The sequence below is a fragment of the Citrus sinensis genome, chromosome 7 (assembly GCF_022201045.2).
Source record: "Citrus sinensis cultivar Valencia sweet orange chromosome 7, DVS_A1.0, whole genome shotgun sequence".
Taxonomy (NCBI): Eukaryota; Viridiplantae; Streptophyta; class Magnoliopsida; order Sapindales; family Rutaceae; genus Citrus; species Citrus sinensis.
The window spans coordinates 25,544,149-25,557,921 of record NC_068562.1 but is presented as its reverse complement, the minus strand read 5'-3'; the positions used below and the strand labels follow the sequence as shown (position 1 = coordinate 25,557,921).

At 30.8% G+C, this 13,773-nt stretch overlaps 2 protein-coding genes across 2 annotated transcripts; both read left to right on the top strand.

Moving 5' to 3' along the window:
• Positions 1-1,008: 1,008 nt before the first annotated feature.
• On the top strand, positions 1,009-5,396 carry LOC102621806 (probable mannitol dehydrogenase). Its single transcript, XM_006464507.3, has 5 exons — positions 1,009-1,212; positions 1,510-1,623; positions 3,548-4,061; positions 4,162-4,315; positions 4,986-5,396. Exons 1-5 carry the CDS (start codon positions 1,115-1,117, stop codon positions 5,183-5,185), a joined length of 1,080 nt encoding a protein of 359 aa, XP_006464570.1. The 5' UTR covers positions 1,009-1,114; the 3' UTR covers positions 5,186-5,396.
• A 147-nt stretch (positions 5,397-5,543) lies between these two features.
• LOC102613197 (citrate-binding protein-like) lies at positions 5,544-7,844 on the top strand. The gene is made up of 2 exons (XM_006464801.4): positions 5,544-7,124; positions 7,220-7,844. The coding sequence occupies exons 1-2, from the start codon at positions 6,816-6,818 to the stop codon at positions 7,607-7,609; spliced, it is 699 nt and encodes a 232-aa protein (XP_006464864.1). The 5' UTR covers positions 5,544-6,815; the 3' UTR covers positions 7,610-7,844.
• Positions 7,845-13,773: the final 5,929 nt, after the last annotated feature.

Sequence of the window (13,773 nt, the reverse complement as noted above, 5' to 3'; positions counted from 1 at the left end):
AGAAGCATCTAGGAATAAAGAGTGGTGTGGGATCTATTCTTGATTGACCCACTATCTTTAGAAATTTTACTTTTACTTTTATTTTTTTCAAAATTCAGAAATTCTACTTTGATAATGTTAAAAAAATTATTTTTTGAGATTTTGTTGAGTTTATTAATTAACTATTTGATAATATTCAGACCGTAAATATGATATCTTTTGGTACTAAAGACCCATTTGTGATAATTTTTAGAAGGTTTAAAAATGATTTTGAAAATTTAAAAGTTAATTTTACTGTTTAGTTAAAAAAAATCAAAACTACTTTTGAAAAAATCAACCTCTCTTACAGTTGATTTTGAAAAGTAGGAAATAAAATAGCTTTTAGATTCTAATTTTGAAAATCAATTTTATTCTTTAATACAATTTCATAAATATCCTTAAAATTATTACCTAAACCCAAAATTATCATTATTCAAATTAGAAATAAAATTAATATTTTAATAAATTTTTATTATAATTCATCAATATCAATTTATTGGTCGGATTATTATTAAATTTGTTTCACTATAATATAAAATTCATTATCAATTGTTTTAAGATAAAAATAAAAAAATAAAATCAATATATCATAAATTTTATTTTCAATAAAATTATTACAATACATAATTAAAAATCATGTTTTTATATATATAAATAAATTTTACCCTACACTATATACATTTTATTCATTTTTTTAATAGTTTAAAAATAAAATTTATCAAATGTTCATAATTATTTTTAAAACTCACAATGTTTTTGAAAACAATAATTATTTTAAAAGTTATAATATTTCCAAACTGACACTAAATTATTAGACATCTTAGACCGCCAAGTTATATATATTTTTTCTACAAATTATTGTAAAAAATTTACAAATAAACTTATAAAAATAATACTTGATAAAAAAGTTAAGACTTTTTCGGAAAATGGTTGGTTACAGATTTCCGTACGGTACTCAAAAACCGTTATATTTAGACGGATTCCAACGTTTGCAACACATTGCCTCAGAAATCACAAGCCAGCTTCTTCTATCATTATTACGCACATTTCATTGTTTAAGTGAGAGTGAAGGATAAAGGCCAGAGAGAGAGAAAGCATGGCAAAATCACCAGAAACAGAGCAGCCTCAAAAGGCCATTGGTTGGGCTGCCAGAGACAACACTGGAACCTTCTCCCCATTCCATTTCTCCAGAAGGCACTTCTTATCATTATTCGATATTATTTTATTTGTTTACGTACTTTTTGTTACTCTGCTTGGTTGAACTGGCAAAACTTATATGTTTGGTAGGAGTGGCTCATTTTACATTTATATAATAAAAGTTAAAATAAAGTTTGATTTTTTTGTAATTTTTTTTTAAAAATGGGTTTGTAGATATTATCTTAGATTTTGGAAAAGGCTGCGAGTTTACACTTCACTGTCTGTTATATGCAAAGTTTTGATATTTTTCAGTTGCGATGGTGTTGTGAATTTTTTTGGTTGTTTTATTTGCAGAGAAACTGGTGCTGATGATGTAACTATTAAGATCCTCTTTTGTGGGATTTGCCACTCGGACTTGCATTGTGCCAGAAATGAATGGGGTGTCACCAATTACCCAATTGTTCCCGGGTATATGATGCTAATTCTACTCTATTTTATAACAAATATTCGTTTTGTTTTTTTTTGTTTTTATTCAACTGTTTTGAGATCTTTGATTATTGTTGCTTCCAATATTTCTGGCTTCTGTTGAATGATGTTTTGATGAGGAGTAATTCTTATACATACAAATTGGTATGACATTCTTGAAGCATCAATTTGAGTAGTTGAGTGATGAAGGCCATCTAACGAGATTGTTGATGAGAATTACCTTTTATTTCTTTTAATTTTTGTTATTATCATTATTTTCCTTTTCAAAGTTTGTATGGATTTTTATCAAAGAAAACAAAAAAGTTTGTATGGTTGAGTTTTTGGCTTGCTAGTCAGAGGCGGACCTGTGAGTGGGCTAGAACGACCCAAAACAAAATTTTGTAATTTTAAAGCAGTCTATTAACAATCTTTTTTGGGGCCCGGTCTGGCCCACTCACAGATCAGCCTCTGATTGTTGGTGTATTGTCTTTTGGAAATATTACAATGAAGAATTAGAGTGAGTATTGATGGGGATAGTATTTTGATGTGAATTATAGTCATGTAAACCAATAATGGATATTAACTTGATATGTATAATTAATAATTGTTTTCAAGCAGGGTCATATTTGAGGGTTTTGCTAAGTTACAACTTATATAACTTCCAACTCTTGCAAAATATGCAAAAATAAGTAACGTGACTGTAAGTTACATTGGTTGTCACTTAATAAGACACTTTTCGGGACATGAAAATTAACTGGTTGTTAATGATTAGATATCCAATGTTATTGCATGTGCATTGTCCTGAGTCAAGTCATGAATTATCAAATTGCATAGTGTGTATCTCCCCCCCCCCCCCCCCCCTTTTTCTCTCTATTGAGACAGGTAAGTGAAATCTAGAGGTGTCTAGCATCGTTACTTGACACAGCTTCATGCTACAATTCCAAAATTAAGAATCGTAGCCCATCCGAGTTGGCAAAAAGAATGATCTATTTTCAAGTCCACACTCCTGAATTATGCCTAATAAGCCTACAAATCATGTGGTATAAACCTATTGTGTCAAGTTCAGGTCCTCATCAGGTTTTTATCTGATCTATCTGCGCATTCCTGAACTTGGAAAGGATAGAAATGCCAAGTCTTTTAACTTTGTTTATACTTTGAAGATGGCTTCTAGCTTTGTTGGTAGATTCTTATCTTAATATCTAATCATTGCCAACCATAAATAAAAAAGGTCAAATGTTAGCTTTGATTACACCACCTCCAGTGAACCTTTTCTCATAATATTTTGTTCAGACCTTGCTGTTCGACGTACATATGCATTTGATTTTCCAGTATAGCTTGACTGTGGTGTAGGCAGGAAATTGCCTCTTATTGAAGGTTCTGCCACTTAAACATGAAGTTCTTGCTTAATGCAGTCAAATGCAATGTATTTTTAGTTGTAACTTCAGCTTATTGCCAGTCTGGTGTTGAACTTAACTTCAACTTATTTCTCTCAGTAGTACATATTTGTCAGGTATATTTGCATCTTCAACTTATTCTACTGAAGTTGACAAAAATTAACTTTTTAGGAAAAACTAGTACATGGCTTTATCTTTTAGAAGTTCTTTGAGCTTCATATACACACATATGCAAATGCATGCACTAAGAGTCTCAGACACATCAAATTCTGGAAAGTTATAGCATCTCAATGTGGAAAATAGTTTAATAAAAATTTGTACTTTTTTATTTTAAACTTGTTAAGCATTTGAAACACTACTTATGTATAAACATGCTTCGAAAACAGTTATATGTTGCAATTTTGAAATGCATTTGTAAAGAAATATGATCTACTTTGTTTCTTCTTTGTCTCTCTTTGTGCTCTTTAGAATCATTATTTTAACTATAATGAAATACATTTATATTGGTAATATATCTACTTGTTCATCTTCAGGCATGAAATTGTTGGTACTGTGACAAAAGTTGGAAATAACGTGTCAAAATTCAAAGAGGGTGACAAGGTTGGAGTTGGGGTCTTGGTAGCCTCCTGCCAAAAATGTGAAAGCTGTCAGCAGGGCTTGGAGAATTACTGTCCTAATATGATACTTACATATAACTCCATTGATCGTGATGGAACAAAAACTTATGGTGGTTACTCAGATCTGATTGTTGTTGATCAGCATTATGTGCTCCGCTTTCCTGACAACATGCCTCTTGATGCGGGTGCACCACTTTTGTGTGCGGGGATCACAGTGTACAGCCCAATGAAATATTATGGAATGACTGAGCCAGGCAAGCATTTGGGTGTAGCAGGACTTGGTGGGCTTGGCCATGTTGCTGTGAAAATTGGCAAGGCCTTTGGGTTGAAAGTCACCGTCATCAGTACTTCTCCGAAAAAAGAGAGTGAAGCGATCAGCAAACTTGGTGCTGATGCATTCCTTGTTTCCAGTGATCCTGCTAAAGTTAAGGTATATAGGAAATTAACAACTTAACCAGGCAACCTGGAAATCAATCGATATTGTGAAATCTTACTTATAAGTACTCTGTGTTTGTGCTTCCATTATGCAGGCTGCTATGGGCACTATGGATTACATTATTGACACTGTGTCAGCGGTTCATTCCCTTGCACCACTACTTGGTCTGCTGAAAGTGAATGGAAAGCTGGTCACCGTGGGCTTGCCTGAGAAGCCCCTAGAGGTGCCTATTTTTGCTTTAGTTGGGGGTAAGTTACATAATTGATAACCTCTGACCTTAGGTATAGTTTAAGTTAATATGTTTGAAAGATTGATTTTAAGTTAATATGTTTGAAAGATTGATTAACTGGCTTTTCCAGTATGATCCTTCTTTAAACTCTTATGCCCATTTGATTCTGATTCCTGGCTAACATGCAAGTGTGATCTATTCTTTTACTTCATGAAGGAAAATTTTAGTTCTGTACAGCTATGACTGGATGCCAGAAAAATAGAAATAAAGAAGGGAAAAAAAATTAACAGATCAATATCTCCTAGTTACTTGTAGAAGCTAAAAGGCTGAAATTGTTGCCGGTAGCTGCTTTGTAGTTTATATTTAGTTCTCATAAAATGCGTCTCATTGAAATCATTATTTGCGAGTGATGTTTAAAGGCATTGACGTACCTGGAGTCCGTTAATATTGTGCCCTGTCTTGAAAAACTTTAAACCAGGTCACTCTTTGTAAGGGTGCATATGTAAAAGTAAGGTGATGTGACTTTTAATTGACAATTGATATGAAATTGAATTACTACTTAGCCGTATAAATTTGTCATGCTTAGCTCCAGATCTCCACATTTTTCTACTAAATACTTAATCTGCTATGCTTGGGCGAAGAATGGCCTCGCCTTAAAATTGTATTAAATTTGTTTTCTATGTTTGCAGCTCGGAGGCTTGTTGGAGGAAGCAACGTCGGAGGAATGAAGGAGACACAAGAGATGTTGGACTTTTGCGCCAAGCACAACATTGCTGCAGACATTGAACTGGTCCGGATGGACCAAATTAACACAGCCATGGAAAGGCTTGCAAAGTCTGATGTCAAATACCGTTTTGTTATTGACGTGGGGAACTCCAAATTGCAGTAGGTACATTATGATGTGCGCGCCGCTGTATGCTCATTTACTTTGAGCCTGGATGCTAGAATAAGCTCAAGTTTGCTGCTTACCATGTGTGTGTGATGGAGTGACAGGACACAATCCCCTCCCCACTCCTGGGTGTGGATATATTTGGTCCGTGTTCTTGCTACTATTGTTATCTTCTTGTTTAATGGTTATATATGGCATCACAATTTATCTACACCTTTTTGCATTCAAAGTATCTAGCTAACTTATAATTTGTTGGGATAGTATTTCAAAATACTAATGTCTTATATTGGAGGAAAATGTGAGCAATTATTTTTGTGTTGATTTAAGTTTAGTTATGCATTTGATGTAATTAGAAATGAGATTTCAATAAGCCATGGAAAACTCCAAATTGTAGCAGCTAAGTTGTGATCTGAGCGCGGCTGTAGGCTCATTTACTCTGGGCAGGGATACTAGAATATGATCAAGTTTGCTGATTACTATAGATGTGTCGTGGATGTTGGAGTGAGAAGACATTATTTTATTGTCTTTGGGCGTGGCTTGTCTTGGTTCATAGTTTTGATACTTTGTTATCTTCTTGTTTGATAAATTGACAATCTCAGATTAAATTATTTTATTAAAAAAATTATTTTTCTGTAGGACCTGATTAATATATAAATTTAATAAATGACTAAATTGAAACTAAATACATATGGGTATGTCGATGATGTCTTTGTAAAATAAATTTTTAGTGCTGTTTGCTTCTTCTTAAAGTTAATACTTTACACATTTCATTGGTGGTTGTTGCTTTCCTGGTGATTGTTGTTTTCTTTACAATTTTTAGATAAAAAAAACCAGTATTGTATTCTATGTATTTTCTCAAGAGAAATAAGAGAGAGATTGGTCTAATATATTGCCTCCAAAAATTCATCTTCAATGGGTTACTATGTAATCTTGATTTGGTCACGCAATAGTCAAAGAATTATTAAGTGAATGATTCATTCAATCAAGGTTAAATCATAATCGTATCATATAACTTGACAGAATCATTACTTTTTCTTATTATACTTTTCTTCTCTATTTCACAAAATTTTTATTATGAATGTGATATTATCTTTATAAATTAATAAATTATTAATTTATTAATATATTAATATTTAGTAAGTTAATAATTTTTTTTAATTTCAAAACTATTAATTTATCTTGTCCGTATATATAAATAATTTATGTACCTCTTTTGCAATCAAAATTTCTAGGTAATTTATATTTTAGTTTCCTTGTAACTACTCCTTTTAACTTTTCTAATTGGCCTCATTTGAATTGACCAAATGCCAACAATGATCCCCCGACTTTGGTACAAGCTTCCAACACAAGTAAAAACATATGATGAGAAATGGAAAAAACGGTAGCTGTCCGTTGCGTCAGAGTCACTTAATTAGTCCAAAAGTTTGAGATGGTCTCTCACGGGACATGTGGATGCGATCTAGTAGGACTGGGACTAGGAACTTAACAAAAAAGTAATGTGGGGTTCAGTAATGAGACCTTAGCTCTAATATTATGTTAGTTATATACTTATATTGTTTTATCAATTTAATTACCATTCAATTGCATAGTGCTATATATTAATCCCATCACACCCATTCACTCTTTGCCTATGCCATTTTTGCCTAACCCACAAAGAATGGCCTTTTTGTTTCAAAAGTTAGCTTTCTTCTCCTTGAGCTTCCTCCAGTTTGCTCTACACAAAATCTTGGTTCAAGGTTGGGAATCTTCTGATCCCACAAAAGGATTCATCTCCCTCCCTCTTAACCGATCGTACTATCACATCCAGAAGCCCTATGACCTGCCGGAAAACCAACGATATTGCTTCTCCGATGGAGTTCACAGATGCTGGGTTTACTCTACAGACAAGCCTCATACTCCTACCAGCCAAACGAAACCTCGTACTGAGATTGCCATACAGGTAATAAAAATAAGCTAAACTGTTGCTTTACTTAATATGAGTGTGATTCGAACACCAAACATCTTCACTTACCCCAGGAATGACTGTTATTGCAGGGATACAATTATTCCTACGGAGTCTGGCAATTTGAAGGACACTGGTACGTGCCTCAAGGAACATCAGGCGTCTGCATTATGCAAGTATTCGGAGCAAGCCCTCCCCATGCAACAACCCTAATGCTTAGAGTCGTCAATGGTTCACTGCTTTACTATAGGGGTCCAGTCCTGGTTCAAGACATCTATGACAAGTGGTTCAAGCTAAACGTTATCCATGATGTTGATGCTGCAAAAGTGAAGGTTTACATCAATGGGTGTCTTATATTTGAAGCAGACGGTCGTGGGGGCACATCTCATGCATTCAAATGTGGTGTGTATGCCCAAAATGACGATTCTTATTACATGGAATCTCGGTGGAAAGACATCAAAGTTCTAAGAAAATGTGATTGATTTTGGTGCTGCGCGTGGCAGAATCCTAAGATTTGGGCTGCCATAGTTTGCATGCAAATGTTTGATGAACTAATCTTTTTGCTTATATAAGCTATTCTATGATCTTGGTCTTTGGTCAAGTGTAATAAAAGTAGTAGTAAATGAAAAAATGTTTTAAGTCAAATTGGGAAAAGTTGATTAACATATACCGGCTTTGTTGCTTAATAGCCGACGAAAAAAAAATATTTACAGGATATTGAAGGACATCTATAGTCCTGTAGTTAGATTTTATTCAAACTTCAATTATGCGAGGGGGTTAGCGCGGTGGCTAGATTTTGGGTTTGCTTCGATGACACTTGGTTTTCGAGCCCCATATTTCACCATCCACTTAACATGTGTCACATTATGGAGTTTTAAAAATTTGTTAACGGTGCGTTTACTTTCCGGATTGGGGAATCAGAATCCGGAATCAGAATGATTGATGGCGTTTACTTCGTAAATATGGAGTACGAATTGGAATTGGAATGGTGGGGCCCACCACTATTTGGAAATGGGAAATTGGAGATTGATTCCCATGGGAGAGGTGGGAATGAGTCTCTCATTTCTAGAATTGACCAATTTACCATCCCCAAAATTAAAAAAATGCCCACTTTGTCCTCTTTTATAATGAATTAATATAATAATATAATTAATTAATTAATTGATATATTATGAGTAATTAATATATAAATAAAAATTATAGTTCTTGAATAAATAATCACAATAATTAATAAATTATTATTATAGTTAATTAATTAATTATAACTATTAATTAATATATTAACTATTATTAATAATTATAATTTTTGAATAAATAATCACAATAGTTAATTTATTATTATTATTATTTTAATTAATTAATTAATTAATATACTATTATAATAATTATTAATATAATAAATTATAATATATTATTAATGAAATAATATTATTATTGTTCCTGAATAAATAATCAAAATAATTAATATACTATTAATTAATTATATTTAAAAAAATATATAATTATTATAATTAATTCATATATTATTTTTAATTAAATAATAATTTATTACTAATAATTAATATATTGATATATTATTAACAATAATTATTAATAATATTATTATAATTAATATTATTAATTAAAAAATAATATAATTATTACTACTAATTAATATATTAATATATTATTAACAATAATTATTAATAATTATAATTTTTGAATAAATAATCACAATGATTAATATATTATTTTAATTAAGTAATTAATATTAATATTATTAGTTAATATTAATTTATAATAATTGTTAATATAGTTATTATAATTAATTAATTAAAAATTTTACAATTAATTAATATATTAGTTAATAATAATTATGACAATAATTCATTAAGTACTTTTTAGTAATTTGGTATAATTTAATTCATTTCGATTCCGATTCCAAGACAAAGTAAACACATTAATGGCAATTAAGTTCATTCTGATTTCGATTTCTACAATTCAAGTAAACAATTTATTTTGATTCACATTCCCTATTTTCATTCCAGCCTATTCTCATTCATTTCCATTCCGATTTCAACTCATTTTAATTCTAGTTTAGTAAATGCAGTATAAGAGTAGAGATGACCACGGCCAATCCACATATGAGTTAGATAGTAAAATTTGTATTTTCACTCACATAAAAAATCAAATAAAAAGCTTAAACAAGTTGCATAATGATAGAGCACATAACTCGGGGCAGTTAACCTTGTGCAAAAACAGTGATTAAAAATAAAAGGAACAGAAATTTTACGGAGAATAAAACAACTAAATAGTGACAGGTGGAAAAGTGCTTTACTAAAAGTGCTACTTCACCTGTTTACAAATTACAATGATCTTTTTAATGTGTAATGCAGTTTTTTTTGTGGGGGGTGGGGGGAGATATTGAATAATGTTTCATGAGACAACAAACAAATGACACGTGGCAATTGGCAAATCAGCAAAGTAAGCAAGATGTTTGGCTGAAATGATGAGCGCTCAGCATCCCCAAAGAATCAATCAAAAGAGGCCGCGGCAATTGGCTCACTTTGAAGGGCAAATTTGTTATAAAAGCAGGATATTTTGACTCTCATGTGAGTATTGCAAAGAGCACTGATATTTGAACATCATCAAAATATTGCACTGCTCATGCTACAATTACTATTCCAGACAAAACGACAACGTCGTCATGCTACAGTAAGTTGTTTCAGTCATTGTGGTTTTTTGTTAGTGACCAAGTATGATTTTTCGTATTGTAAATGCCACCTCAAAAACTGTTTCAATATTCAGCCGGACTACCAAATGAAAATCGCTTATGCGTGTTCGAGGGCCTAAATGATAAACAACTCCACCGACTTGTTCCTCAAGTTTGCTAACAACGACAATATAACGGTCACAAAAGAGAAATAACCAAGATATATAACCCTATCTGAAGAGGAAAAAGCACCGATAGATTTCATCTAGGTTCCCAAATTATGAGGACGTCCTTAGGCACACTCCCTTTACAATCTCGCACGTTCCCCATTTTGGTATCATCTTTCACTTACTTTCCAAGTTCATCTTAAACCTATGATGTTTCTCCATTATTATTTGGTTTTAGGGTTCATAGGCCTAAATCGCCTTGAACAACTCACTGAAACTTGAATTGAGTGTCTGATTATGGTTGCTAGCCACCACCTACTCCACTTTTAATCTCAATTTTTCTCCATTTTACAAGTTTTAACTAGGGGTGTTCGCGGATCAGATTTTGCAGATTGGACATCAATCCATATCCAATTCATGATTTTACAAATTATAAATTTTCAATTCAATCCAATTCACAAATTGACAAATTCAATCCAAATCTAATCCATACGTCTGCGGAACGAATGCAGATTTGACATAATCCATATCTAATCCACCATTTTGCGGATTGCTTTGCTGATTAAAAATTTTAATTATGTTCATTCTATGAACTAATTAAATTAAAAAAATCTAATATAAAAATAAGTTTACTACCGATCAAATTCAAAATTGAATAAGATTTAATAAATTAAGTGTTTAAATAAAGTTAGAATAATACATTTAAAGTCTCAAAATATAACACAGTGAAAAAAAAAAATCTCATTTGTTTAAACCAATACATGAAGATTAACGAAAATTATAAAAATCAACTAAAATTAACTGTTTAGAAAGCTATATTTGTTTATTTAATTATTGAATTATTGAATTATGTTTATTATATATTATTATCGGATAATATATGTATAGTTTTAATGTAACTACATTTAACTTATTTATTTAGTGGTAAGTAGTAACACCACATTGACAAGTTTTATTTTTTTAATTAATTAAATAAATATTTTTTTTTTGTGGATTTTTAGATTTTCACGGATTTACAGAAGTAAATCCATATCTAATCCACCGACTGTGGATTTTCAAATTTTTAATTCAATCCAATCCATCAATCCATATATCAGATTTTTACGGATTGGATTTTTGCGGATCAGACGAATTGAGTAGATCGAATTGGATTCTGAACACCCCAAGGTTTAACAAGGGTCAATCAAAAGTGCAGGTTTTCATATCCTTGTAGAAAATAATTTTAATTTTAAACCTTATTCCAAATCCAAAATTTCTTGAATTAAAGCAGCTGAAGGAAAAAGAAAAAGGAAAAAAAATCGTCATGCAATGTTCATGCACGCACAGTAAACATGTCAATATCTTATGGGAAAATATCCACCGTCCACCTGTTTTTTACACTTTTTTAAAAAATACACAATTCCTTTATTTTTTGGCTGGAATCCACCTAAAGTTACATTTTTTTTTTACTTTTCCACTTCCGTTTGGAATCCGTTAAGAAAACTAACGGAAACTTTAAAAAATGATCATTTTACCCCCAAAACGAAAATTACAATTTCACCTTAAAAAATACCAAAAATAATAAGATTTAATGATGAATATCATTATTGGTACAGTAATGAAGTACAAAAAAATCTTAACTACTAGAGATTATAATTCAATTAATAATAAAACTCTACTTATCTTAAATTCAATTGATAATTTGTGAGATTGAGCTATTTTTAATACTACTGTTATAATTTAGCATTCTAATTACAAACATATTTTAAAAAAAACCTGCATTTGATGGTTATGGAATTAATTTATTTATTGACTGATGGGGAAAATAATTAGATTTAATCTAATTATTTTTTGTAATTTTTAAGGTGAAATTGTAATTTTCGTTTTGGGGGTAAAATGGTCATTTTTTTAAGTTTCCGTTAGTTTTCTTAATGGATTCCAAACGGAAGTGGAAAAGTGAAAAAATATATAACTTTAGGTGGATTCCAGCCAAAAAATGAAGGAATTGTGTATTTTTAAAAAAAGTGTAAAAAATGGGTGGACGGTGGATATTTTCCCATATCTTATTCATTTGATTGCAATTTCACTTCACACAGATAATAGGTGTGTACTTCATAAATGAAATCCACGATCATTTATGCTTATTTATTTATTTATTTCTTTTCCTGCTGTTTGATGCAAAGAACTTTATATACTTTATACTGAAACATATCAAAGGTGTTGATGACATGTTATGAGATTGGAGGAAATTAAAGAGGTTGGTATGACCACAGATTGTTTGTGAAAATTAAAGAGGTTGATAAGGCTGCATATTATTTGCGAATCAAAACCGACAATAAAACAATTGTTGATTTTAGAGGTTCTTATTTTTGTAAAAAGCTGAATTTTCTTCAAACTTTTAGAGTCTTATATTGTGTTTTAAATAATTTGTATTTTAGATAAATCAATCATTGAGTGTCTTTATGTGTGTGTGAATTAAATCAATCATTGAGTGTCTTTATGTGTGTGTGAATTAAACATTTCTAGAATAAGCAACAGCTAATTTGTTTCAGCTAAATTGTTAGCACATACTCCGTCTATTTTAATAGTTATCTTAAAAATGTTGGTGATTTAAATTTTAAATTAGTTCTTAGTTACTATCGTGAGCTGAAACGAACCATGACACTATTTCCCTTTTTACTATATGAGTGTGATAGAGTCGGAGAATTAATTCTCACGAGACTTATTAAATTTTATCTTTTTATTAAAAATTGAATCTGTAAACACACAAACACACAATAGTATCATCGCACATATATATTTCATACCTTTAGGATCAAATATAATGTTGCATGAAAATGTTTTCTTAATTTCCAACACATTTAATTTCTGAACGAGCTTTGTTTACAATTTGATCAGATCTTCCAATTGAACATATGGAATAACTTTGTTTTCTACTCAACATTGTGTGCTGCGTACGCTTTAGCATTCTGATGCTCAGTCAACGAAAATTTCACCTTTTTTTTTTCTTTCTTTTTGAAAAATAGCATTTTCATTTAAAAAAAAAATACTCGAAAATTTGAAGAAAGCACAACACACCAAATGGTTATGGATCTTAACTCTGACTAATACAGTTTTTATAATTTTCATTTTCATTTTCATTATAACTACAATCAATTTTTATAATTTTCATTATAAATTATTATTATTATTTTTAAACTAATTAATCTTACTAGGACCATCATAGTCTTTGTCTTTTGCTACAGAGCATCTAATTCCATAACCATCTTTTCAACTCTAACTATTCCAGTTTTCTTTTTTTTTTCTTTTCCCCTTTGAATGGATGTACATATCTGGCAATTTAACAATCCCCACGACCCATGACGCTGCAAGTCCACTAACTTTTGCTGATCATTTGAATTTATATTAATTATTAAAAAATTAAACTATATTAAAATAAAATGTAGATTAAAAATTGACTTGTACAGTCAATCTGATAATGGACTAGCTCCAAATGGATTTTCATTATTAGGCTTGATTTAGGTGCTTAATTAGCCTACATTTGGCGGTATTTTAGTTGATGACAGAAATGCAATTTTTCGCTGGTCAAATGACCCGGATTGGGTATTTAGAATTAGCTTCATGCAAAATATTCTGCAACTTTTCCATCTTGGATAAAGAAATAGCCATGATTGTTGTGGGTATGAGTTTCTAATTTGTGATTTTTCTTAAAAAGATTAAAAAAATAATTTTAGTTTTCTTAATGAAGAATGAAGGTTGATTTAGTTGAAAAGAACATTAAGGTGAGAGTGAAAGCTGAAATTTAATT